The 27,982-nt window shown below is 37.7% G+C and overlaps 1 protein-coding gene across 1 annotated transcript; it reads left to right on the plus strand.

Moving 5' to 3' along the window:
- The first annotated feature begins 24,464 nt into the window (after nt 1–24,464).
- Nucleotides 24,465–25,574, plus strand: LOC110893081. Its single transcript, XM_022140201.1, has one exon. It carries the CDS (start codon nt 24,465–24,467, stop codon nt 25,572–25,574), a length of 1,110 nt encoding a protein of 369 aa, XP_021995893.1.
- Nucleotides 25,575–27,982: the final 2,408 nt, after the last annotated feature.

A 27,982-nucleotide genomic window follows, 5' to 3' on the forward strand; every position in this document is an offset into this window, starting at 1 on the left:
GGTTATAGGATGTCTTTGTTTTAGTACGATTTTAAAAAATTCAGATAAGTTTAAAAGTCATGCTGAAAAAAGTGTGCTAATAGGTTATTCAAATGAAAAGAAAGGTTATAAACTTTGGAGTCTTGATCATAGGGTGATGTATTTCTCTAGGGATGTTAGGTTTTATGAAACTATTTTTCCTTTTAAAGAGAAAATAACTTTGCCTGATCACGATCCTACTCCGAATGTTAATACCCTTAATTTCTTTGATTTGTATGATTCTGTTAGTACTCCTTGTCCCAAAGTTGGCCCTACTCCCGATGATGAAAATACAAATAATCCTATCGCTGATCATGGGTCTCAGCAGTCCAATGTTGAATCTAGTGACACTTTAGGTAAGGTTGATACTCAGCAACCAAGTGTCGCTGATGAACAGAAGGATAGGGTTGAGCATGATGCTGGAGTTGAGGACATCTTTAATAATTCTGAGGGAGATGATGTTGGTCAAACCAACACTGTTCCTAGGAGATCTTCTAGAAATACTAAATTTCCGTCTAAACTTGATGATTTTATTATTGAAGGGAAAGTTAAATATGGCCTTGAAAATGTTTTGAATTACGCTAATCTTTCTCCTGATAACTTGTGCTTTGCTTCTATGCTTAATAAGAGTGCTGAACCTAAAAATTATGTTGAGGCTAAAACTGACACTAACTGGGTCAATGCTATGAATGAGGAATTAGAAGCTTTGCATAGAAACAATACATGGGACATTGTTGATTTGCCTCCTAATAGAAAACCTATAGGATGCAAATGGGTCTATAAAATTAGGTACAAGTCTAATGGGGAAATAGAAAGGTTCAAGGCTAGACTAGTGGCTAAGGGGTTTAGTCAAAAGGAAAGAATAGATTTTTTTTGATACTTTTTCACCTGTTGTGAAAATGGTAACTGTCAGGTGTGTTTTAACCATGGCTGTGCATAATGGTTGGGATTTGTTTCAACTTGATATAAACAATGCTTTCTTGTATGGTAATTTGAATGAAGAAGTATATATGACATTACCTGATGGTTATGATACTAATTCTCAAAACAAGGTTTGTAAACTTAACAAATCTCTTTATGGGCTGAAACAGGCCCCTAGAATGTGGAATGAAAAACTTGTTGATGTACTTACTGATCTAGGTTTTGAACAAAGTAAGTGTGACCATTCCATGTTTGTTAAAACAAGTAACTCTGTATTTATAGTTCTACTTGTTTATGTGGATGATATTGTCATTACTGGTAGTTGTTCAAAAGAAATTGCTAAAATTAAATCTTTACTTAAATCTAAATTTTTAATAAAAGACTTAGGTATATTAAAATATTTTCTTGGTATTGAGGTTTTGAAAACTATTGATGGATTGTGTTTGTCTCAAAGAAAGTATTGTCTTGATTTACTTTTTGAGTTTGGGATGACCGGATGTAAACCAGTAAGCAATCCTATTGAAGCTAATCATGTTTTAACTCATTTATGTGAGAAAGATAATCAACCTTTGCATGATATTTCTGTTTATCAGAAATTAGTTAGCAAGTTGATATATCTTTCTCACACAAGACCTGATATAGCTTATTATGTTCATTATTTAAGTTAGTTTATGCATTCTCCTACTAATGTTGTTTTTAAGATTGCCTTGAGACTTTTAAGGTAACTTAAAGGATCCACTGGAAAGGGTATTTTATTTAAAAAAGGTGATGGTTTAGAATTAAAAGTTTTTGCTGATTCGGACTGGGGAAAATGTACTAACACTAGGAAGTCAGTCACCGGTTTCTGTGTTTTTTTGGGTAATTCTCTAGTTTCTTGGAAGAGTAAAAAAGCAGTCTACTATATCACGATCCTCTGCTGAAGCAGAATATCATTCTATGTGTGCTACAACATGTGAAGTAATTTGGCTTCTTAATGTTTTAAAGGAGTTAAAGGTTGACATTAAACTCCCTATTATTCTTCATTGTGATAATACAACAGCTATGTCTATAGCTGCTAATCCCGTTTTCCACGAACGAACAAAGCATTTTGAAATTGATCTCTTTTTTTTAAGAGAAAAAATTACTAAGGGTATTATCCGAACTGTGGGAGTCTCTTCCGAGGATCAAACGGCTGATGTGTTCACCAAAGGCTTGTTGGTTCATTCACATGAAAAGGTTTGTAACAGTTTAGGTATGTTCGACTGTTTTGCATATTGAATTGAGGGGGGTGTTAAAATTTAAATCCTTTTGTTTCAATTCAATATGTTATCTTTATTATTGTTTCTAATGTTTTCCTATTCTTTTCTTGGTTTGGGCTGTTTTTTAATGTCTTTTCGTTGGCTGGTGGGCTTCTCTTTGGATGGGACTGTTCGCGTTTCCAAGTCGCTGTCCAGGCTGTTTCTTTGCTAGCGTATCAAGCAAGCTGTCATGATCCTTTCCTTATAGTGGAATCCCCATAAAAAGGTTGCAGCCCTTTGTCTCCAGTATATCATCATTCTCTCAAGAACATTTGAGCCTTTCTGTTGCCTATTTGGAAAGTTCCCTGTAGTCGCAATTGATCATCACTAGGGCAGAATCATCCAGTTCATGTTGTGCTGAGTTCTGTCCCTTTTTTCTTTTCTGTTTACGGCGTTTGTACAGCCGTGTGTTCTGTTCGTTTACGGCAGTTGCAGATTGGTGTTTATCTACTTAATTTGTTCTTGAAATCGTGTTATTTTGACACTTATTATTATTATTATTATTATTATTATTAAAAAAGTAAAACATCAAAAATAACATGTATTCGAAAATTATTTTTTAACACATGTGTAAGTTTTCTATTTACACAAGTGTACGTTTTAATATTATCAAACTAGGTTATCGCCCGGATGTTTTCCGGACTGGAACATTTAATTTACATTAATAATTAATAATAAATGTATAATAAAATAAACAGAAACATAACGTTTCGACCGCCGTTCAGCTCGACACATTCTAAGACCTCATTAATCATTATACTTGGGACAATGAGATTCTTGAGTCTAGATGGTTATCTCACTTCAGCCCATTTGAATGAAGTCGGCTTTTAAACAAAGTCAACTTTGACTTCTTGACAAGGTCAATAATGACATTTTAACCCAACAGCACACTCCTATAATCCTTCATATCCTAAATCAACTGCAGCTAAGCAATTCTATAAAAATAATATTTTTTGAATGATAAATTATCTTTAAGACCATATATCTATATATTCACCACAGTTGACATTACAAAGATATTATAAGATTTTTGACTTTCTAATTGGTGACATAAAATAACACTTCTTACATTAAACATTCAACAACTAACAAATATAAATCCAATCAATCCTCACGCCATATCAAAGCAATAAAGCCCGACAAAATAATGCAACTTTAGATAGCTTCACAGGCGTAGATGCTGCAACTACTATGACCTGCAATCACCAAAAAATAGAAAATGAAAAATCTTGATATATTTGACATAATAATCCAACTTTGATTAAAACACATGAAGTCAAGTAGGATTGTTGAGATGAATATCCGTTTTGAAGTTACATTTGGAAAGAGGTTGTATGGGTAACGGGTCAAAGCAAGTTAGTTTCGATCAGGCTATTATCAAATACAATACCATATGTTTACAATATTTCCATTGTGAGATGAATATCCTTTTAGAAGTTAATGTATACACACTTGATGTCTCATGTGATAGCCTTAGTTCCAAGTAAGGAAATTTTGTACCTCTCTTCACATAAAGAAATATTCAAATAATCGGAATCAATAGTAATGTCATCTAGAGATGAGCTTGGCACTGGTACTGAAAATACAGGTACAAAAAATCGCCAATTATGTGTAATGGTACCGAAAATGCTCGGTATGGTACCGGTAATTGAAGATGAATTCGGGTAATTGAAGATAAAATTCGGTAAAATACCGGTACCTTACCGAATTGGTACCAGACCAAAAGTACCTGTACCGAAAACGTCAAAAAGTGGGTACCGATTCGGTACAAAAAAAATCGGTACGGGAAATTTGAAACCGGTAACTGTACGATACTGATTCGGTACCGGAACTAAATATCAAATGCTCATCCCTATTTATTAATACCTGCAAGAATGGTTAGTGATGAGCGTGGTACCCCTTCGGTACCTAACCGGTACCGGTACTAAAAGTGAATTTCCTATTCTACCACTGGCCTTAATGCTATATTTACCCACTCTTTCACAATACTTACAAGCACAGTTTGGGGAGTGTCAATTACCTTGGGGAAGCATCTGAAATAGAAAGAGATGGGAACTTGATTCACCTGTTAAGGAAGCTACATGATGCAGTACTTATTAAGGAAGCTACTTTGATAAAATCAGTCTGCACATTGCAATCCCCTAACATTTCTCAAAAACATGTTTAGAATTTTATTTCTTTTTAACATATTTATTTGATAACAAACACAAAAGGGATTCCCATTGGTTTCTTCCCATTGAATCACGAACAAATGCTAATCTTCTGTTTCTCAGTCTTTCTAGCATAGTTTTTGCATCAAATCTACATTTTACAATAATCAGTTTTGAATCTTATTTTCTAAGTTTTAAAATAGTAATTAAAAAAAGTGAAACAAAATTCATAATTTATATAATAAATGTAAAATTACCTAACTACCCATGCGTTTTAAACCATACAATTGACTGTATTAGATCCTTAAATTACAAAAAAAAAAAAAAAAAAAAAAAAAAAAAAAAACCTTTTAAATAGCATATCCAAACGCCCATAATTCTCACAATTTGAATCTTACTTCCCAACTATTTAGACTTAATAACTCAAAATTATGAAATAAAACTCACAATTCACATAAATAAATGTAGAATTACCAAACTACCCATGAGTGTAAACCATACAATTTTTATATTAATCTTTAAATTACATAAATTCTTTGAAAAGCATATCCAAGTTCCAAACACCCCTAATTCTCGCATTTAAATTTTGACTGATTTAAGTCTCATTATTCATCCAAATGTAAGCTCAACATGCCTTTATACTAAAATTTTAAATAGCAATAATCCAAAAACTCATGTCCTAACAAAAACCTTTTGGAACAGATGTGACCAAAGCTCCAAAAGTGGCAAACATGTTCCCACTAATCATAACTCAAATCAAACAAAACCCATTTCAATTTTCACACAAAAACACACACCATGTTTTATACATATGTGTATGTATCTATATATATATGTATAGAGAGAGAAAAAGAGATTAGAACCTGGGCAAGTTACAATCTTTAGGTTGCCATCTCCACTTGGTATAAAACTGATCAACTCTTCCATTTTAGATTCATAAAGTGGATAACTCTCATCCCATACCCAACTACCATCAAATATGTCATACTTTTGACCCGGACCCATTTCAAGAAACCCAAACAGGTCATGACCCGGATGATCAGACCCACTGAACCCGAACCACACACCCAGCCTACGGTGCCCACGAGCCCTGAACCCTGAACCCACGGATCGGTAGTCCAAGAAAAACAGACACAAAATGAAACAAAAACTGACAAACACACAACTCAGTTACCTTTAAATATAGAAGATGTGATGGATGCGATTTCTGAATCAGTGTAAACAAGTGCGATGCAATGGAAGATTTAGGGCTTTCTCAATGGAATGGTTGAAAGAAGCATCCATCTGATTTTTAGGGTTTGAATTGTGCGGCTGAAGGAAGGGGAAATAAGACGCAGCGTATGAGAGATATCAGAGAAGAGAAAAAGAGCAGAGAAGCCTTTGTGGTTTTAGCGCTATTTTGATTCAAGGTGCAGGGAATGAATTTGAATTTTGAATGATACAAGTTGTTTTTGGAAAACTGGAAAGGGCAGAGATGTCTGTGTTTGAACCAAATAAGCTGGTTTGGGGAGTAAGAGATACGTAGAATATAGACTTTGACTTTGTATTTTTCACAATTAGGGTTTTATTAAAATAAAAAATCTAGGAAAATTACACATAGGATAAGATTAAGGGAGGGGGCTTGTGAAGGTCACACCTAGGATTGATTGGGGGGGGGGGGGGGGGCTTGTGAAGGTGACACCTAGGATTGCAAAGTTTTGCTTTACTATATATGAAGATGTGTAAAAAGTTTGTTAGGAGTAATTCAAAGAGAGGAGGTAAATTAAAAGAAACCATCACTAGTGCTCTAGTGGTGGCCATGTCTATTTAAGTTCCACCTATGGTGGGTCCGAGTAAGTTTTCCTCTCCAGGTCTCAAGTTCGAGTCTGGGTGATAGGGGTTTCTCATTGAAGGGTTTCAATTGGGGATCTATTGTGCGAGGGGGCTCTCTAGCGCGGACCCAGTTAAGATAACGTATGCTAGATCTCCCGACATTCACGAATAATTCACATCTTAAAAAAAGGTAAATTAACAGAGGGCAAAATTTGTTTTACCTCAATAATAATTATAATAATAATAGTAGTGTAAAAAATGATTTCAACTGCTTGCTTTTTTCCGTAAGCTCTCACTTTATATATACACAATACATATATACACACATCTACATACACACAGATACATATGGATCTATACTCTATATACTATATAAGAAAGAATACTCTATAGGAGACACATGGCGAGTTCTAAGGGCGATAATTTTTGACACAACCTGCCAACTCGATCTGAACCTTACATGAGAAAAAAAAAACAGATTTGGATCAACTAACACGACCCTTTTAAAAAACGGGTCGGGTTCGGGTTGACCCGTATAAAAACAGGTTGACCCGCTAGCCCGTTTAACCATTTAGAAAAAAAAACTTTATATTTTTAATTTTGTTTTTTCTGCATCTATTATACATAGTTAGTCATAATAATGTTAGTTTGACACATTATATTTTTTTACTTGTCACATTCATACTCAACATCAAACATGTTATCGATAACCCACTAAAAACCCAACAACTTACTTATAAATCGTCAACTTGTATGACTCATCTAAAAAATACAGGTTGAACGGGTCGGATTGGGTTGACCCGCATTTATATGTGGACGGGTTAGGGTTGAAATCTTTGACCCGAATAATAATAGAGGTCGGGTTCAGGTTGAACATTTCAACCCACCAACCTGTCAACCTGTAACCCGTCAACTCACTAACCCAACATAATTGACACCCTAAACAAATTCTGATGAAGTCTAAAATTGTTTTTCTCCTATCTCTCCTATTAAATTTGCATATCTCATATTAAACAATAATTATTTCAATAATTTAATTAATAAATATCTAAAATATAAATCTTCTTATTTTAATAATTTATTAAAATTTACTCAACCATAAGATTTCAAGTATGTTTGTTTTAAATATAATATTATAAGTGTTAAATCTTTATTTATTTTTATTTCATCAATGGCTGGTAAAATTCAATACAAAAAAACTTTACATAAACTAATGGTTTTAACAAATTTATTTATCCAACTAATGCAATACATGACTTTCTAACTTGGTGATATATATATATATATATATATATATATAGGGTATGGTTCCAGCGTGAACAACCTCCCAAAAGTGAACTGCGTGAACAGATATAGACCTTTCATTTCCTTTTTAGTTGTTAAGGGTAGGATTGTAATTATATAAAATATTAGATTTAAATCATTATTTTAATAACTGAATTAAGTTACATCTTTCCTAATTTAAATTCATTATCCACATTATGTTTATTTATTAATAAGATAATTATCAAAACAAACAACAAATCACCAGATTTCAATTTCAATTTTAATTTTTATTTTAGATTTCATCACCAGAATTCAAATTTTGATTTTCAAGATCCACGTAACCTTCATATTTCAACGGTATACACATGTGTACTTGGATATAAATAGAACAGTACACGTGTATTCAGCATCGTACATATGTGTACAATAATTTACAGGTGTACATCAACATTCAATACAAAAAAAAATTCTGAGATATCACAAAAACAGACAATATACACATGTGTACATTGCATTAAAAAGAGGGCAAAATCAGAATACAAATGTGTACATCGCATTTAAACAAATAATTATTTTAATAATTGAATTAAGTTACATCTTTCCTAATCCTTGATTTGATTTGTGGGAGATTTATGCAATCAATTTAAGAGGATAATTGATTACTTGATTTGTGAGAGATTTATGCAATCAATTTAAGATTTAAATTACACATATACCCTTTTTGTATTTAATTAAATGGAAAAAATTAACCAAATAATTATCATCATGCCACTCACTTTAATCTCAAGATCATAAAAATCAAGGGCCCAGATCAGTTCACGCAGTTCACTCTTGGGATTTTGTTCACGTTTGAACCTAATTCTATATATATACATATATATATATATATATATATGTATATATATAGGGGAGGGTTATCTTGAGAACGATAAATATTGCGAGAACCGTGAGAACGAATAAAAAAACCAATCAAAACCGAATTCTTTTAATACAAACCTCATTCTAATTAAAATACAACATCAAAAAAGGATTCACAACATCAAATAATTCATTTCTCCTCACAAAAATCACTCTTACTAGATTTTTTACACATGTCTAAATATAACAAATTTACACATGTGTAAATGACAAACTTACACATGTGTAAATTTTCGTTGTTTACGAATTCACGTAAATTTAAACGTGTAAATTTATTTTCTAACATTGTATTCGAATAATAATATAATAATGATAAGTGTAAAAGGAAATTTTGAATTTGAATTGTTTTTGACCAAGTTCTCATGGTTTTTTCATTTGTTCTCACGGTTCTCGCGACATTTAGCGTTCTCATTTGAACCCTCTCCTATATATATATGGTAGGTTCATTTGAGAACCAATCTTATTGTGAGAACCAATGTGAACACAACAAAATAAACCCACTCACCACCCAAAACCTAACCACCCACCCCCACCCACCCCCCGCTAAAAAAAATTATACCTTACCAAAAAACCCCAAAAAAACCTAACCTCACAACTAAATACTTAAAAAAAGTTTTTTTTATATTTTTATTAAAAATTCCTAAATTTCGTCTCTGAAAAAATTTAACAATAGCATCGATGCACATGTACATATGCATACGCATCCACACGTGCAGCGGTACTTTTTGTTCAATTTTTTTTTATTAGAAAACGCTGCATATGTGCATCGGTACTGTTGTTCAGTTTTTTTTAGTGAAGAAATGTAGCGCTTTTTATAGAAAAAAATATTTTTGTGTGTTTTTAAATTTTTAGGTATTTTTTGTTGTATTTACATTGGTTCTCGCAACAAAGGGTGGTTTATAACGGATCCTTATCCTATATATATATGGTGGGGTTCTAGAGTGAACACTTGTTTATTTGTGAACATAGTGAACAAATCCTGACCATTGATTTACATCATCGAATTGTAAAATACACTAGTGTATTTTAATCGTCAAATCCTGGCCATTGATCGACGCTAGTGTATTGATAATCAAGGGATATGATTAGTTCACTAGTGTTCACAATCAACGGGGTTGTTCACTAATGAACCTAACCCTATATATATAAGGGAGGGATAGAAAGAAAACTCACTTGAGTTAAGAAAACTCAAGAAAACCTTATGTAACAATTTCTTTTTTTTTTTTTTTTTTGGAAAAAATTAGGGAATGAAAGTTATATGTTATCAAATGTTTTGTAACAAAAAAAAAACAAAAAACAAAAACAAAAATCGCCAAGGGGATTTTTTTTATAAAAAATCTTAAAAGTTTAGTTTTTTAGCATATATATATAGGTAAAGAGTATTGTACAAATAGCCTTATCGTACATTACGTACGCTACAATCTCAGCCGTCAGATCATTTTCCCGCATAGTAAAATCGCATGTTGTTTTTTTTATAACATTTTCGCATGTGATAATTTTTGATGAAATAGCATGTTGTTTTTTTTTTATAACAATTTCGCATGTGATAATTTTTGATGAATTCGCATGTTGTTTTTTACCAATTTCGCATGTGATAATTTTGATGAAATAGAATGTTGTTTTTTTGTAACAATTTCGCATGTGGTAATTTTGATGAAATCGCATGTTAAAAAAACAACATGCGAAACTGTTAAAAAAAAACAACATGCGAATTCAATGTGGGAAGATGATCAGACGGCTGAGATTGTAGCGTACGTAATGTACGATAAGGGCATTTGTACGTTAACCTAACCCTCTATATATATATATATATATATATAAAGTGTAAAATACATTAGGGTATAAGGAGTGGTTAATCACTTGAGAGTGGTAAACTTAAAAATCAACCAATCAGAGTATGCCACGTCAATCAGTGAAAAGTGTTTAAACTATGCTGAAAAGTGTTGGCAATAGTTAGACACTTGCTTAAGTGGTAAACTTTTTTTTTATTTTTTTGTTTTTTTGTAATTTAAGATAAAATGGAAAAAACCTCAAACTTTTATAAATAAAAAAAGTATTACATTAAAATCTAAGTTTAAAAAACTAAAAATTACAAGGCCATCCATATTTTTTGCGATCTCACGTTTTCTAGCGAGTGTGATTTCCAACATCGAAAGGTGAACATTGTCGTGAGGCCGGTTAAACGTCTCCAAGTCCTTGTTGTACATTGTTTGTCGCAACGCCTCTCGTTGCTCATCCGCCAAGGTCAAGAAGTATTTTTCTTCTCGTATACGTTTAATATCCATTAACTCTTTTTTCATGGCCTTGTATTCTTCGAATCTACCGCTTATATCTCTTGGATCTTCGTTTCTTAAAGACGGCCCTTTGTCCTTTTTCTCCTTTCTCTTTTGTCGTCTTGGCGAGGGATCCTCATTTATGTCGGGAATACCGCTCGAGACTTCGACATTCGGTGTATCCGCTCTATAATTTCCTGATGTGCGTTAGGTGTAATATATATTAGGTGTATATTTTAAGCTCGTTTTACACTTTTTAGCCAAGTTTTAAATTTATAAAACACGATATTTACTAACACTAAACACACATATGGGCAAGTGCACCCATCGTGGAAGTAGTATAGTGTTGGTAAGAAACCGAGGTCGTCCAAGGACACAAGAGCTTTTAGTACCGGTTTATCCTCAACGTCTAATCAAATCAAAAGTTAGAAAAAGGGTTTTAAACTAGAAAAATAAAACTAACTAAAATGCTGAAAATAAAAGTAAAAATAAAAACAGATAGACAAGATGAATAACTTGGATCCGACTCGTGTGTAGTGTAACCTTTGATTATTTTCGCACTTTTGCACTTGTTTAAGAGATTGTCTTAGTTATTGTAGTAGGCCCCTCTTTTGAAGGTGACGTTACCCTCAACCCAGTAGTTTGAGTCAGCAAGGATACAATTCTAAAGGGTCGGATTATTGAAAGATAATTAATTAAGTTATTAATGCATAATGTGGTAGGCCCCTCTTTTGAAGGTGACGTTACCCTCGGCTAAGTAGTCTGAGTCAGCAGGGATACAGTCCTAAGTAGCCGGGTTAAAGTTTTAATAGTAGTTTAACTTATGAGGGGATCAAAGAGTTTGGACCCCCGCCATCCAATACCGGTAGGTATTGAAGGAGGTCCTACTAAATTTGACCCAGGTCCTTTGCAGGATCTATACACTGAACAATGGCAAGACTCTTACCAAACCGTTCCCTTAACCCCCGACCAGGTAGCCAACATATCTCCATATAGACCGTGGAGATATGAATGGTGAAAATCTTTTATTTTATATAGACAATAAAATAATACCAAGATACCATGGACAAACGATAAGGAAGAATCACCTTCAACATAAGAAACTAGTTATTAAAGTCATTAATACATAACCAAATAAAAAGTGCGAAATATTAAAAATAAAAAGTATTACACTAAACACTTGTCTTCACCAAGTGATGTAAGAGACTTAGGCAAACATGGCCTTTGATTGTCAAGAACTCTTACGATCAATCTTGGAACCCGAGACGACTCACACACTCTATGATGGACAATGGATGATGGTGGTGTGATGGTGGTGGGTGGTGGGTGAAGTGTGAGAGAGGTGGTGTGCCAAGGAATGAGTTGCAAGTGAACCAAGAACTCCTATTTATAGGCTGAACAGAAGCTCGGGCACGGCCCCGTGTCCATCCTTCTCTCTTTCTTCATTAATTGCAGTTTGTCTGCATTAGTTGACCACGCCCCCGTGTCCGCTGAGCACGACCCCGTGTGCAGAAGCATATCTGTACTATCAAGATTTGCCTGGATTTTGCGAATCTTATAGTTGACCACGGCCCCGTGTCCGTTAAGCACGAGCCCGTGGTGGGCGATGGAAGCTTCTACAACTTTGTCTTTTCTGCTGACACTTGGACACGCCCCTGTGTCACACGTTTGTTCCTTTTCTTGTATTTGTGTTAGATTTAGCTTCCTTTTTGCTTCTTTTGTTTATTTGAGCTCATTTAATCCTGAAAATAAAAAAGGAAGATAAAAACACACTTTTTCCAACATTAGTACTAAAAAAGGGTTAGTTTTATGCCTCAATTGATGTAATTTATATGTTGCATTTTGTGCACATCAAATACCCCCACACTTGAATCTTTGCTTGTCCTCAAGCAAAACTCTTTATAATGTGGCTTTACACTCCCAAATGGAATGGGTAGAAGAGAAGTTTTTGTGCTTGTCATAAAGTGTCGGGATTTCCAAGATTCTTTATTGAGTTTTATTTTTATTTATTTACAATTCTATTCGTCATGATTTATTAAAAACGTTTCATAAGATAAATTACTTATTAAGGCATAACATGCCTTTTAAAATTCTATTTATATACAAGTTCACATACCTCACGGGGGATCACTCAACACTCGGCCGAAGGTGTATTTTTAGTGAATCACTCGAGAGCGGCATGGAACTTACTCCTACCATATGCTTGCCAAGTAATCAATCCTCCTCCTTTTTAACTATAGACCTTTGTAAATATCAAGAGGACTTTTTGGGTGAAGGGTTAGGCTTGGGCTAAAGGTGGGTTGTTGGGTTAGTGGTTAGTAAAGGGGCGAAAAGCGTAAAAAGCGTCGTTTTACGTAAGACTTGATATTTTTCGAAACTTTTTATTTTGATGAAGCATTTCAAACAAAGTTATTTTTGATAAACTTGTTTGTTTATTTCTTTGGCTTCATTCTCATCATTTTTTTTTCAAAGTCATAAGAGAAACCGAGCTTTGTTACTAAAATAACGGGTTTAAAAGGAAAAGGGTTTAGGTGGGTAAAAAGGGTGTTTGATGTGGGTTAAGAAATGAAAAGGTTTAGGCTCAAAGGGGTTAACTAGGAGGATTTTGTGTAGGTGGTAAAAAAAAGAAAAATAATGGTGTAGAAATAAAAAGGGTTAGTCCTAATGCCTCCATTATTTACTTACTCGGGTTTAAGTTGGTAAGGACCGGGAATGTATTGTCGTGGCAAGTTCTAGAGTTGTAAGAACCAAGCGGCTATTCACATAAGAAACGAAAAATGAGCATTTAGTTTAAAGATATGTATTTGTATGCTCAATAAAGGCTCAAAACTCACTTTTGTGGGAATGGGTTTTTATGTGATCAAGTATATATAATCAAATTTTAACTAAGTTTGTCATGCCATTTCATAATTTTCTTATGTTGGTTCTTTTTATCACGACGCTATTGGTTGTAAATTTGTAAAAATATAACCTTTTTAGAATTTTGAAATTCCCAACTTAAATTTAGACAAGTAAAAAAATGAAAAATTTTGAAAAAAACTGGGGTGATTAGCGGTTCCAATAGAGTTTTGTGTAAGGCTTGTTAATTAGGACTTTCAAGATTCAAAGTTTTAGCATCCCCCCCCCCTCACACTTAAATTACACATTGTCCTCAATGTGTCCCAAAAATAAGTTTTTAGGTTGATTGAATGTGTAAAAAGGTGTGAAAAAGCAAAATTTCATGTTACTGGTACTCTGGACACGACCCCGTGTTCAGGTGCTAGTAAAGAAAACTTACAGAAGGTGGACACGGGGGCGTGTTGGCTGGACACGACCCCGTGTCTTGCAAAAATCTGCAGAAATTAAACAAACAGCAGGTCTGGGAGGTGGGCACGGGGGCGTGTCGGCCAGACACAACCCCGTGTAGACAGTCTGCAAAGGTGAAAAACAGGTTTCTAGCTCCGGCTTACCTGTCCTGGCTTTAGTAGTACTAATGTTTAGTACTCTAAGCCTCGTATGTACCTGTTTTATCAATAAACACCACACTAAACACTAGGAAACATCCTAGATTACCAAGTTCAACATCCAAACCACAAAGTTAAAAGAAAAACAAAAGTTGAAAATAAAAAGAAGTTAGGAAAAGTAAATTGTTCAACACTCGGCACGCAGGCCGGTAATTGTTCGATAGAAAAGGGGGTTTAACCTGTGGGATCACCAACCAGCCGCTCCTACTCCTACTCCACCCGCCTAGTCCATGTCTTCATCATCGTCATCACCTCCCCCTCCATGCCCCGCCATGTACTCCCGGATGCTCCCGATGTCATCTTGGATATCGGAGATATTTCTTTCAATGGCTCCGACCCGGTTCTATGTGTTATTGGCGAGGTTATAGGTATTCCTGGTGCACATAAGGTTTTCCTGCAATAGATCATGTAAACTTTGAAAGTTAGGAAAACCACCTCCTTGTAAGGAGGATTGGCCCGAATCACCGTGAGGCTGGTACTGGTAATGGGGAGGTTGTTGAAACTGTGGAGCGTGAAGGACTAGCGCCTCTTGCGGGTTCCATGCATGCCCTTGCATCCTCTGAAAGCTAACCGACCCGTCTTCCGCCTCATAGATCAGGTTCATGGAGCGGCAAATGTGTACATCTACCCTTCCCGACCATGGGCTCCTTTCGAAAGACCTAGGTATGTTCACAAAGTGCTTGAAGAGACGGTATATCCACCCCCCCCCCCCCCCCGAAGAAGATAGGGGTTGGAGCATTAGCAAGCCGGTTCAAATGCATGTTTCGGAGCAGGAGAAACGGAACATCGAGGTGTCTTCGGGTATGAATGCAGTGAAGGACTATCAAATCTCTCAACCTAACAATGCCACCGCTATTATGCCTTTGGCTAAGAGAGTAACCGAGGACCCTATGGATGTATCGGTAGAGTGGGTCTCTCAACTTGGTACTCTTTGTGCTGTTTGGGTTGTAGTGCCCTTCACCAATCTGAGTCCACGCGGCTTGGCGCTCGTTCTCATCCAAATCCCGCACCCCTCCGGTGTTCTCTTCACTACCCGAATCTTCCTCCATATACAGCCCAATTATTGCCCCAAATTGTGCCATTGAGATTGAGTACTTCGTTCCACCACATCGGAATGCCACCCCATCATTGTCGAAAGGGTCGCACCTTGAATTGAACGTGAAGGTGCCATAGAACTCCATAGTGCACTCATGGACGGAGCGAAGTCGAGTGGTTAGGGCAATCCTTAGTGGGCCGGTAACGAGGTTGTTAAACCGGTCAAGTTGGTTTACCATGGCTAAGAGATCCGTGCACACTTGTCTTGTGTATTCTTCCGGTCTTGTTTGAAGTACGTCATATCTTGCCCTAGCATCAAGCTCATTTACGTTGAATCTCGTGAACTTCTTCGACATCTGAAAGAATACACCAAAAGTTAGCACGAAATAATGAATTTTTTTCGGAGAAAACTGAAAACAGTGGGCTGGACACCACCCCGTGCTCAGCGGGCACGACCCCGTGTCCAGGCGTCTGTTACTCAAAATTTCCATTTTTCGACCCGGTCCCGAAAACTTGAAAATTTTTGGTCAAGTAGGTGCGGTTTCCCCTGAAAATGAAACCCCAAGTGCCGTTTTTCCCAAAATAAACTGTTTACCCTTTCAATTTTATCTTTTTCGGTTCAAAAACAAGGGTTTGGGGTTTTTGTGAGAAATCGGGCGAATCTATGAACAATACAAGTAGGTTTACTTCCCATAACACTAATCTAAACTAATACTAACAGATTTATGCAAAAATTTGAGGTTCGATCCGAATGAACTTCAAGAACCCTAGATTTTTCCCCAAACTTTTAATGTTTTAACTACATGCAAGTAACTAATCTAACTACTAATGGTGATAGAATCATACCTTGATGTTGTTAGAACGAGAGGGAACGTCGGAATTCTACGGAAAATCGCCTGAGCCAGGGAGTTTTTGGGGAAACGGGGCGTGTGGAATGATGTAACTGTTATGAAAAATGGGTTTTATCCCGACAGTTGCGCAGACACGGCCCTGTGCTGAGCAAAAATTGTTATTATTATTATTATTATTATTATTATTATTATTATTATTATTATTATTATTATTTAGTGCTCGTGTGAGTGCCCTGTTTTCCCAAAACTTGGTTAGAAGACTTACCAGTTTCGATGTTTATCCGCTTGTTCGTAACTTACCAGGTACGATGTTGATGCTTTTATTCGTCGACCGTTTGAAGTGAGATTTCCTCTTCCTCATGCTCAATAAATCCTTGGTAGAGTTTCAGCCGTTGGCCATTGACTTTGAATGGAATTCCATTCCGAGATTTAATTTCTACTGCACCGTGTGGAAAAATATGGGTGATGGTAAAAGGTCCTGACCACCTAGATTTTAATTTTCCAGGAAATAGTCGAAGTCGTGAATTAAACAAAAGAACATGATCTCCCACTCGAAATTCATTAGGTTTAATATATTTTTCATGCAAATTTTTCATTCTTTCCTTATAAATTTCAGAGTTTATGCATAATTCCTTAATTTGTCTAAATCATTTATTTGACAAAATCGATTTTTACCTGCAAATTCTAAATCTAAGTTTACATTTTTGATTACCCAGTAGGCCTTGTGAGCTATTTCTACCGGCAAGTGACAACTTTTTCCATAGACGAGCTTATATGGGGTTGTACCTATTGTTGTTTTATAAGCAGTTCGAAAAGCCCATAAAGCGTCATCTAATTTATTAACTCATTCCTTTTTATTTAATCCTACGGTTTTTTGAAGTATTCGTTTTAAAACTCTATTAGTCACTTCGGCTTGTCCGTTTGTTTGAGGGTGATATGCTGTTGAGACCCGGTGATAGACCCCATATCTTGTTAAGATTTTTTCAAGTTGATGATTACAAAAATGGGTACCTCTATCACTTATTAATGCTTTAGGTGTTCCAAAACGAGAGAATAATTTTTTCAGAAATCTTACCACAACTCTTCATCATTTGTTGGAAGTGCCTCGGCCTCAGCCCATTTAGACAGGTAATCGACCGCCACAAGTATATATTTGTTTCCTTTCGATGGTGGGAAAGGTCCCATGAAGTCGAGTCCCCACACATCAAAAATTTCACAAACAAGAATGCCATTTTGTGGCATTTCGTTTTTGGAAGAAATATTACCTGATCTTTGGCAGGCGTCACATGTCTTAACAAGACTTTGAGCGTCTTTGTAAATGGATGGCCAATAAAATCCTGAATCAAATACCTTTCGTGCAGTACTAGCGGCACCATGATGTCCTCCGTATGGACCTTCATGACAATGGCGGAGAATTCTTCTTGCTTCACTACCAGGTACGCACCTTCGGATGAGTTGGTCGGCACACATTTTGAAAATATATGGATCTTCCCAAACGTAATGCTTTACATCAGCAAAGAATTTCTTTCTTTGGTGATGTGGCCATCCTTTGGCGACTATACCGCTAGCTAAGTAGTTAGCATAGTCGGCATACCATGGTTCTTGTCTGTATTCCACCATTTCAAGGGACTCTGTTGGAAATTTTTCGTTGATTTGCTCGTCCCTGGTTGCCTCCAAAGCTGGGTCTTCTAGGCGCGAAAGGTGATCTACTGCGGTGTTTTCCGCTCCTCTTTTGTCTTTGATTTCAATATCAAATTCTTGGAGGAGTAGAATCCACCGAATCAGACGGGGTTTAGCATCTTGTTTCTTGAAAAGGTATCGAATGGCAGCATGATCTGTATAGACTATTGTTTTAGAAAGAACAAGATAAGAACGAAATTTATCAAAAGCAAATACCACAGCTAGTAACTCTTTTTCAGTTGTTGTGTAATTTTCTTGTGCATCATTAAGTGTTTTACTAGCATAATAAATTTGGTGAAAATGCTTTTCTTTTCGTTATCCCAAGACTGCCCCAACTGCAAAGTCACTTGCATCACACATGATTTCGAAAGGTAGTTTCCAATCAGGCGCTATCATGATAGGTGCATTGACTAGCATTTCCTTGAGGGTTAGAAATGCTTGATTGCAATCCTTGTCAAAGATGAAAGGCGCATCTTTTTCAAGTAATTTTGTTAGAGGTATTGAAATTTTTGAAAAGTCTTTGATAAACCGTCTATAAAATCCGGCATGCCCTAAGAAACTTCTGATTGCTCTAACGGAGGATGGTGGAGGTAATCGAGAAATAGTGTCTATTTTGGCTCGATCCACTTCCATTCCTTCGCTTGAGATTTTGTGCCCGAGTACTATTCCCTCCGTTACCATGAAATGGCATTTTTCCCAATTAAGGTCGAGGTTAGTTTCCTCACATCGGGATAGCATTCGTTCGAGGTTATCGAGGCATTGGTCGTATGAATCTCCAAAGATAGAAAAGTCATCCATGAAGACTTCCATTGTCTTTTCTATCATGTCATGGAAGATAGCCACCATGCAACGTTGGAATGTTGCGGGGGCATTGCATAGACCGAATGGCATGCGTCGATAAGCAAAAGTTCCGTAGGGACATGTGAATGTTGTCTTTTCTTGGTCTTTGGGTGCTATCGGGATTTGAAAGTAACCTGAAAAACCATCCAAGAAACAATAAAATTTATGATCAGATAATCTTTCTAACATTTGGTCAATGAAGGGCAAAGGAAAGTGATCTTTCCTTGTTGCATCATTTAAGCGTCTATAGTCTATATATACTCTCCATCCTGTGACGGTTCTCGTTGGTATTAATTCATTCTTTTCATTAGTTATTACCGTTATACCCCCTTTCTTTGGAACTACTTGAACGGGACTTACCCAAGGACTATCGGAGATAGGATAAATAAGTCCGGCGTCAAGTAATTTGATGACCTCGTTTTTAACCACTTCTTGGACGTTTGGATTTACTCTTCGTTGTGGTTGTATTACCGATTTGTAGTCATCGTTCATTAGAATTTTGTGCGTGCACATGGAAGGACTTATTCCGTTAATATCTACAAGCTTCCAAGCGATCGCATTTTTATGTTTTTTCAAAAGTTTAATTAATTTTTCTTTTTCTATACTACTTAATTTAGACGAAATAATTACAGGAGATTTACCATCCTTGTCTAGAAAAACATATTCCAAACCTTTCGGAAGTCCTTTGAGCTCAAGAGGTGGGTCTTTAGGAGACTCCTTATTTGGTTGCTCATTTTGATCAAGAACTTTAAAAGTTTGTTCTATGGTGACCTCTTCTTCAACAAAGTGGTCCATCTTTTCACTTGTATCAGGTAGCTCATCTTCATCTTCAATCAAGGGGTCATTATTGCCAAAAGGATATTTCATTGAGCGCTCAAGATCTATGCTCCTTTTGAATGCCCCTAATTGAAGAGGTAGGTTGTTGTATTTCCGGTTTTTCATAGCTTCATGAGTTTTTACAAAAGGTCGTCCCAACACTTGAGGAGCGTCATCAAGGATGACAAAGTCGGTTGGGATTATCAATTGATTTGTTTGAACCAAGACATCCTCGACTATACCGATTGATTTTATTATTTTCCGATTGGATAGAAAAATGGGTATTTGAAGTGGAGAAAAATCACTAATACTTATTTTTCAAAAATGATTAGGCATTATGTTAACACAAAGATCTTTATCAATAGTGACATTACTAATAAATGAATTTTGAAAAAAACATGGAACCGGTGTAATGTTGATTTCAAAAGGGTCTTCTTTTATTAGTGAAGTTTGATCATTAGTTAACCTAATACTTACCATTTCGTCAATTTTAGTGCTAGTGTTTAACTCTTTTAAAAACTTAGCATGAGTGGGTACTAAACAATGATTTTCAAAAGAAGGTGACAAGAGATTAATTTTTTCAAAATTAGAGTCTTCTTGAATTTTAATGTTATCGGCCTCACCTCTTTCGTCGTTTAACTCATGTGTCGGTTTTTCACTTATCTGTTCTTCCATTTTTAACTCTTCAACTATCGTTTATTTATTTAATTCTTCTCTTGCGTGGGACTCCTCTTCCCTTGCGCTAGATTCCTTTATGTATCGCTCGATAGCTTTAAGTTGTTCTATTATCCTATTGGTCACTTCGGTGATAGAGAAAGGATCGGGATCCTCAATGCTTGAATCCAGTTGTTCGATCCTTGGCTCCTCATAGTACTCATATGAAGTAGATGGTTCAAACCATTGTTCCTCATTGTAAGTATATGACAGATAAGGGTCGTAATTTTGTTCTTCATAGTACTCATATGAGGTGGGTTATTCACGCCATGGTTCCTCATAATAAGAATATGAAGGTGGTGGCTCATATCTTGGTTCCTCAAAGTATGAGTATGAAGGCTCATACCTTGGTTCATCAAAATATGAGTATCAGGGGGAAGGTTCATACCTTTGGTCTTCATAGGATGTGTATGAAGTTGATGGCTCGTACCAGGGCTCCTAATAATAGTTGTATGAAGTGGATGGTTGAGATGAGTTGTAATATTGAACCGAGTGCTGGTTACCACAATTAGTGCAATAGTCTCTCCTATAATCATCCTCCTCATAGGTGTAGTTGTAGCCTCCTGAGTATTGATCCATAAGAATCACTCAGCAGACCACAACAGAGTCTCGGGTCCAGAAATCAGAAATTAAAACGGGAACAGAGGCTGGACACGGCCCCATGTTCAGTGGACACGGCCCGTGTTCAGGGTCTGTATCTAGGCGTTTAATTAAAAGTTAGGTCTTGTTGAGCACGGGGGCGTGTTTAGTGAGCATGACCCCGTGTTCAGACTCTGTATTTAGGTGTTTTATGAAAAATATGCAGCACGGCCCCATGTTTAGTGAACACGGCCCCGTGTTCAGGCTACTGTAAATGCAAACTAAACTAAAATGCAGAAAAATGTGCGCACGTTTTGAAAAGGTTATGAAAAACTGATTAGGCCGTTGATTTTAAGCTTTCTTAAAATCCTTGTGTCCCCGGCAACGGCGCCAAAAACTTGATGTGCGATAGGTGTAATATATATTAGGTGTATATTTTAAGCCCGTTTTACACTTTTTAGCCAAGTTTTAAATTTATAAAACACGATATTTACTAACACTAAACACACATATGGGCAAGTGCACCCATCGTGGACGTAGTATAGTGTTGGTAAGATACCGAGGTCGTCCAAGGACACAAGAGCTTTTAGTACCGGTTTATCCTCAACGTCTAATCAAATCAAAAGTTAGAAAAAAGGTTTTAAACTAGAAAAATAAAACTAACTAAAATGTTGAAAATAAAAGTAAAAATAAAAACATATAGACAAGATGAATCACTTGGATCCGACTCGTGTGTAGTGTAACCTTTGATTATTTTCGCACTTTTGCACTTGTTTAAGAGATTATTGTAGTAGGCCCCTCTTTTGAAGGTGACGTTACCCTCAACCCAGTAGTTTGAGTCAGCAAGGATACAATCCTAAAGGACAGCAGGGATACAGTCCTAAGTAGCCGGGTTAAAGTTTTAATAGTAGTTTAACTTATGAGGGGATCAAAGAGTTTGGACCCCCGCCATCCAATACCGGTGGGCATTGAAGGAGGTCCTACTAAATTTGACACAGGTCCTTTGCAGGATCTATACACTGAACAATGACAAGACTCTTACCAAACCATTCCCTTAACCCCCGACCAGGTAGCCAACATATCTCCATATAGACCTTGGAGATATGAATGGTGAAAATCTTTTATTTTATATAGAAAGTAAAATAATGCCAAGACACCACGGACAAACGATAAGGAAGAATCACCTTCAACATAAGAAACTAGTTATTAAAGTCATTAATACATAACCAAATAAAAAGTGCAAAAGATTAAAAATAAAAAGTATTACACTAAACACTTGTCTTCACCAAGTGATGTAAGAAACTTAGGTAAACATGGCCTTTGATTGTCAAGAACTCTTACGATCAATCATGTATCCCGAGATGACTCACACACTCTATGATGGACAATGGATGATGGTGGTGGATGATGGTGTTGTGATGGTGGTGGGTGGTGGGTGAAGTGTGAGAGAGGTGGTGTGCCAAGGGATGAGTTGCAAGTGAACCAAGCACTCCTATTTATAGGCTGAACAGAAGCTCGGGCACGGCCCCGTGTCCGTTGGGCATGGCCCCGTGTCCATCCTTCTCTCTTTCTTCATTAATTGCAGTTTGTCTGCATTAGTTGACCACGCCCCCGTGTCCGCTGAGCACGACCCCGTGTGGAGAAGCATATCTGTACTATCAAGACTGGCCTGGATTTCGCGAATCTTATAGTTGACCACGGCCCCGTGTCCGCTGAGCACGGCCCCGTAGTGGGCGATGGAAGCTTCTACAACTTTGTCTTTTCTACTAACACTTGGGCACGCCCCCGTGCTCACTGAGCACGAGGCGTGTTCCCCTTCTGTTCTCTTGTTTTGCTTCGGGTCAGGCATGCCACGTTTGTTCCTTTTCTTGTATTTGTGTTAGATTTAGCTGCCTTTTTGCTTCTTTTGTTTATTTGAGCTCATTTAATCCTGAAAATACAAAAGGAAGACAAAAACACACTTTTTTCCAACATTAGTACTAAAAAAGGGTTAGTTTTATGCCACAACTGATGTAATTTATATGTTTCATTTTGTGCACATCATTTCCCGAATCCGAACACTTTCTTTTTTGACTCGAGCCGGAGCTTTCTTCACCCAACAAGGATACCGGCGACCACTTTTGATTTGTTCTAACAACCTCCCAAGCCACAATATGAGCAAAGTCATATCCTTCTTTGTTTTTGTAATCCTTTAGCGCTTGCTTCATTACAAAAGCATCGTCACTTCCGCTAGGACGTAAACGATCCTAAAATAATAAATTATCAGCAACTTAATCCAAATACTTCATTAAAAATAAACCGTATATAAATAATAAAGTATACCGCTTGATGATATTAACTGTTGAATGTGTTCAATTTTGTTTGCATTGCGAGCCATTTTGATCGAACTTGGTGGTGGGTTCGGTTAATTCCTCCGACCGTTTGATTGAAGTGGTTTAGAACTTGCTTCCAAAAACCATCTGCCTTTTGTTGATTGCCTTTCTTTTTATTCAAAGTGCAATGAACATAAGCCTTTTCCAACGCCTCTTCTTGTTTAGGGGTCCAATTGTCCCATTTCGCTTTTCCTCTTCTTTCTGGTGCGGCTTCATTTTGGTTCACAGGATTTTCTTGAACTGCAACATCTTCATCCTCATCATAATGTTGGTCTTGGGTATCCGGCACGAACTCTTCATCGGAGTCATCTTGTATGTCTCTTGGTGATTGTGAGCTTGGGGTTTGAAAAGCTCTCGGTGATTGTGAGCTTGGGGTTTGAAAAGCAAACGGGTCAAAAGCATTTTAGGCGTCTAGGGAGTAATCATAATAACTGGGTCGAACCATCATCGGACCGTGTTGCATCCAATTTTGGAGGGATTGGCTATCATAACCGAAATTTGGATGCATGGGTTGGTTAAAAAATGGAGGTTGGGTTCGATTCGCAAACCCAAGTTGGGGATGAAATGACACACTAGAACCACCCGAACCACCGCGTTTATCTTGAGCCCTCGCCTTCAAACCGGATCCTACATTTTTTTTTCTTGCCTTCACCTTTGTTTGAGCCTTCCATTTTTTTGAAAAGATTTGAAAGATTGAGTGTGAATTGTAGTGAATATGGAGGTTGAGTTTGTTTTGTGAAAATGGAAATGAATTTGTTTAATTTATAAAGTTAAAAATTGAATTTTTTTTATTAATGTCAACGGCTGTATAGCCGTTTGAAAACAACTTTCCCGAGCGGCAACATGTCCACGATCGAGATTCACACAGCGCGGCAAAGGGGGTAGGCGGCAGTGTTCCCGAGCGGCAAACCCCTTTGCCGATCCCCTTTGCCGCTCCACTCCGTATCCCCTAAACACTTTTAATAGCACATGCAATGATTTTTCAAACAAAACATTTAAAATTCATGTTCAATAATGTTTCATGGAACTCTTCCAAAACAAACATCATTTCATGTAACTCTCATTGTTATCTAAGTGTGTGATCATCAAGAAAAAGTCTCGTTTACCTCGGAATCTCTGATCCCAACAAAATCACCAAAAGGAAAAAAATTCAAATCTTTAATAGTCATCTAGAATAACTGACAAAGGATATCTTCATTGACGGATTAGTTTTCCATTCATTTTTGAACAACGGATTTTTTTATATTAGTTGTACATGTGCTGTGCATATTCTAGAATCAATGTAATTGAGGAAATAATCAATCACCTCCTCTATAGTAGGAAACTAGTTACGATTATTTGTATATATGTATCCTTGAGATGAAATGCAAGACACACAAAATATTCATACCATAAACACCTAGCCGCCGTTTTTTTTTTCTCCGTTTCTCCGACCAGCAATGACTAGAAAAGAAGATTCGTCTTCAACCTCGGTCACGACCGAACCCAAACACCTTCATCCCGTTTACTCTGTCACCAATATACACAACAAAATCCGCACTCTCGATGGTGAGAAGGTCACATATTCTGCCTGGGTTAAGTTATTCCGTCTCCACGCAAAAGGCTATGAGGTCCTAAAACACATCGATGGTACTGAACCACCTGCTAAAGACGACGAGGGTTACGACTCTTGGGCTAAGGTGGATTCCATCGTGTTGCAATGGATATATGGAACCATCTCGGACGATCTTCTTGTCCGGATCTTGGATGACCACACGACTGCTCAACAAGCGTGGAACAAGTTGCAATCAATTTTTCAGAACAACAAAAACTCCCGAGCATCGTCTCTGTTACATGCTTTCACTAACACTACTTTGGCCTCATGCGCCCCTCTCAAAGAGTACTTCCATAAATTGAAAGACATGTCCGAGCAACTCAAGGATGGGGATCAACCGGTCACCGAGTCGAGGTTAGTATTGCAAATGGTTCAAGGTCTACCACCTGAATATGACACGACCGCATCATTCATTAATCAATCTTCTAACATTTCATGGGATGATGCGCGTGACATGATTGAGCGTGAACAACGAAGACAGGCGGCTCGTCAACAAACTGCTCTCATGGCTCCTCGTGGACCGTCTACTTTTGCCGGGTCCCAACCGAATCAGACACCTCCACAACAACCCTTTACTCCCTCATATCAAACACCTCCGCCACCCTCCTATAACCCCGCCCAACAATACGAACAATATCATCGAGGAGGCCGCGGACGCGGTCGCGGTAGAAATACCTACCGTGGAGGCCGTGGTCGCGGGCACAATAACTCCTACAACTACACACCCACTGGATACCAATCCCCACCACCCACCGGCACCTACGGTTGGTGGAACTCACCACCGCCCCCATGTCCTTATCCTTCCCAGTCTCCTTGGACAACTTACTGGTCCAGACCACCTCCACAAACATCCAACCCACCAGCCCCACAACCCAACCAACCCAATACACCTTACGGCCCACCTCCCGGTTACGGGTTAACAGCCCAGCCGGCCCAACAACCACCAGCAGCCTAGACTTATGGCCCGCCTCCACCAGCCTATCCTACACCACCCATTGACCCACTTCAGTTAACTGAACTAGGCGCGACCCTATCGACACTCACCTTAAACCAACCGGACCCGGCTTGGAATATGGACACGGGCGCTTCCTCACATGTTACTGCGGATCAAGGTTCGATTCAATCTCATTTATCAAATTCTATTAATGCTAATATTCTTGTAGGTAATGGCCAATCGTTGAAAATTTTGGGCTCGGGACATGGCTTTCACAAGACACCTAACCACACCTATAACCTTAACAATATATTATATGCTCCCACCGTAGTTAAAAACCTTATTTCAGTACGTAAATTTACCCGTGATAACCTTGTTTCTATCGAATTTGACCCTAATGGTTTTACTTTGAAGGATCTCAAGACTGGACAACCCCTTTCCCGCCATGATAGCACCGGTGATCTTTACCCGTTCACACAACCAACTCAAGGTTTTTTGGCAACTTCTTCCGGCTCAAATAAGTGGCACGACCGTCTTAGACATCCCGGCTTAAAAGTTTTACAATTTCTTTCTAGTCATTTTAATATTTCTTGTTCCAAGGATAATTTTGGTCATTGCAACTCTTGCCATTTATCGAACAGTAAACGACTTCCTTTTGGTGATTCTAATTCATTTACATTTGCTCCATTTGACATTGTGCATTGTGATTTGTGGACCTCACTGGTCATTAGTAATGCATCTTATAAATATTATATGGTCCTTATAGATAATTTCAAAAATTACGTATGGGTATACCCTTTGAAATTTAAATCAAAAACTTTTCCTACCTTTGTCAAGTTTCACAAATTTATTCAAAAACCCAGTTTCATAAAAATATCAAAGCTTTTCAATGTGACTTAGGCGGGGAATTTGACAACCATGCTTTTCACAACTTTGCAAACTCCCAAGGCCTCACCTTTCGTTTCTCATGCCCTCAAACCTCACCCCAAAATGGTCGATCGGAGTGTATGATTCCACGACTCAATGATATCATTCGAACCCTTCTCACACACGCTCACATTCCGCCCACCTTTTGGGTAGAAGCTCTCCATACTGCCGCATGCTTACATAACATTCTTCCAACCACCCGCCTAAACTACAACACCCCTACCTTTGCCTTATTCTTATGTCACCCAACTTATGACCACCTGCGAGTTTTTGGGTGTGCGTGCTACCCGAATGAATCAGCCACGCAACCAAACAAACTCCTCCCACGGGCTCACCAGTGCATATTTCTTGGCTACCCACCCAACTTCCGAGTTTACCGTTGCTTGGACCCCATTACGGGCAAAGTCCACATCTCCCGACACGTCATTTTTTATGAAACCAGCTTTCCTTTTGATCACCCCTTACCCACTACCTCTTACCAATTCCAATTCCTTGATGATGACCCTGTTCCTTTAACACCTTACACTTTCCCCTCACACCCACCACCCATACGGCTTCACCAAACACCCCTCCAACCAATCATCAACCACCCACACCGCCTCCTAACCCACACCCACCACCACCCCCTCCCTCACCACCACATACCGAACCCATACCTGCCCCAAACCAACCCACGGGTCCACCGTCACCACCACCTAACAACACCCATCATATGACCACTCGAGCCAAAGAAGGTATACGAAAACTGAATCCTAAATATAACCTTCATACCGAAACTTCAGCCATCTCACCAATACCCACCTCTCATGTGAAAGCTTTAAACGACCCAAATTGGCAACGGGCCATGCACTACGAGTTTCAAGCACTAATGGAAAATGATACATGGGAATTGGTCCCTCGACCTCAGTCTCATTTGGTTATTCGGTGCATGTGGTTATTCAGACATAAATTTAAACCGGATGGAAACTTGGACCGATACAAGGCATGCCTTGTAGTAAATGGAAAATCCCAAACCGTTGGTATCGATTGCACTGATACATTTAGTCCGGTTGTTAAACCGGGTACCATACGAACAGTTCTTTCTCTTGCGATCTCACGCGGTTGGCCCATAAACCAATTAGATGTTAAAAACGCCATTCTGCACGGCAACTTGCAAGAAACTGTTTTCATGCACCAACCACCCGGTTTTGTTGATGACTCAAGGCCTAACTTTGTATGTCGCCTGCGTAAATCCTTATACGGGCTTAAACAAGCTCCACGAGCATGGTATAGCAGGTTCTCGAGTTTCCTAACCTCACGAGGTTTTATAAGCAGCTTGTGTGACACATCTTTGTTTATTTATTGCCACGGTGATAAAATTGCATATCTGTTATTATATGTCGACGACATTATCTTGACAGCTTCATCGGATGACCTGCTTCGGAACGTCATCAACATGCTTTCACGGGAATTTGCTATCACTGGTATGGGTGCATTAAATCATTTTCTGGGTATTACAGTTC

The sequence above is a fragment of the Helianthus annuus genome, chromosome 12 (assembly GCF_002127325.2).
Source record: "Helianthus annuus cultivar XRQ/B chromosome 12, HanXRQr2.0-SUNRISE, whole genome shotgun sequence".
Taxonomy (NCBI): domain Eukaryota; kingdom Viridiplantae; phylum Streptophyta; class Magnoliopsida; order Asterales; family Asteraceae; genus Helianthus; species Helianthus annuus.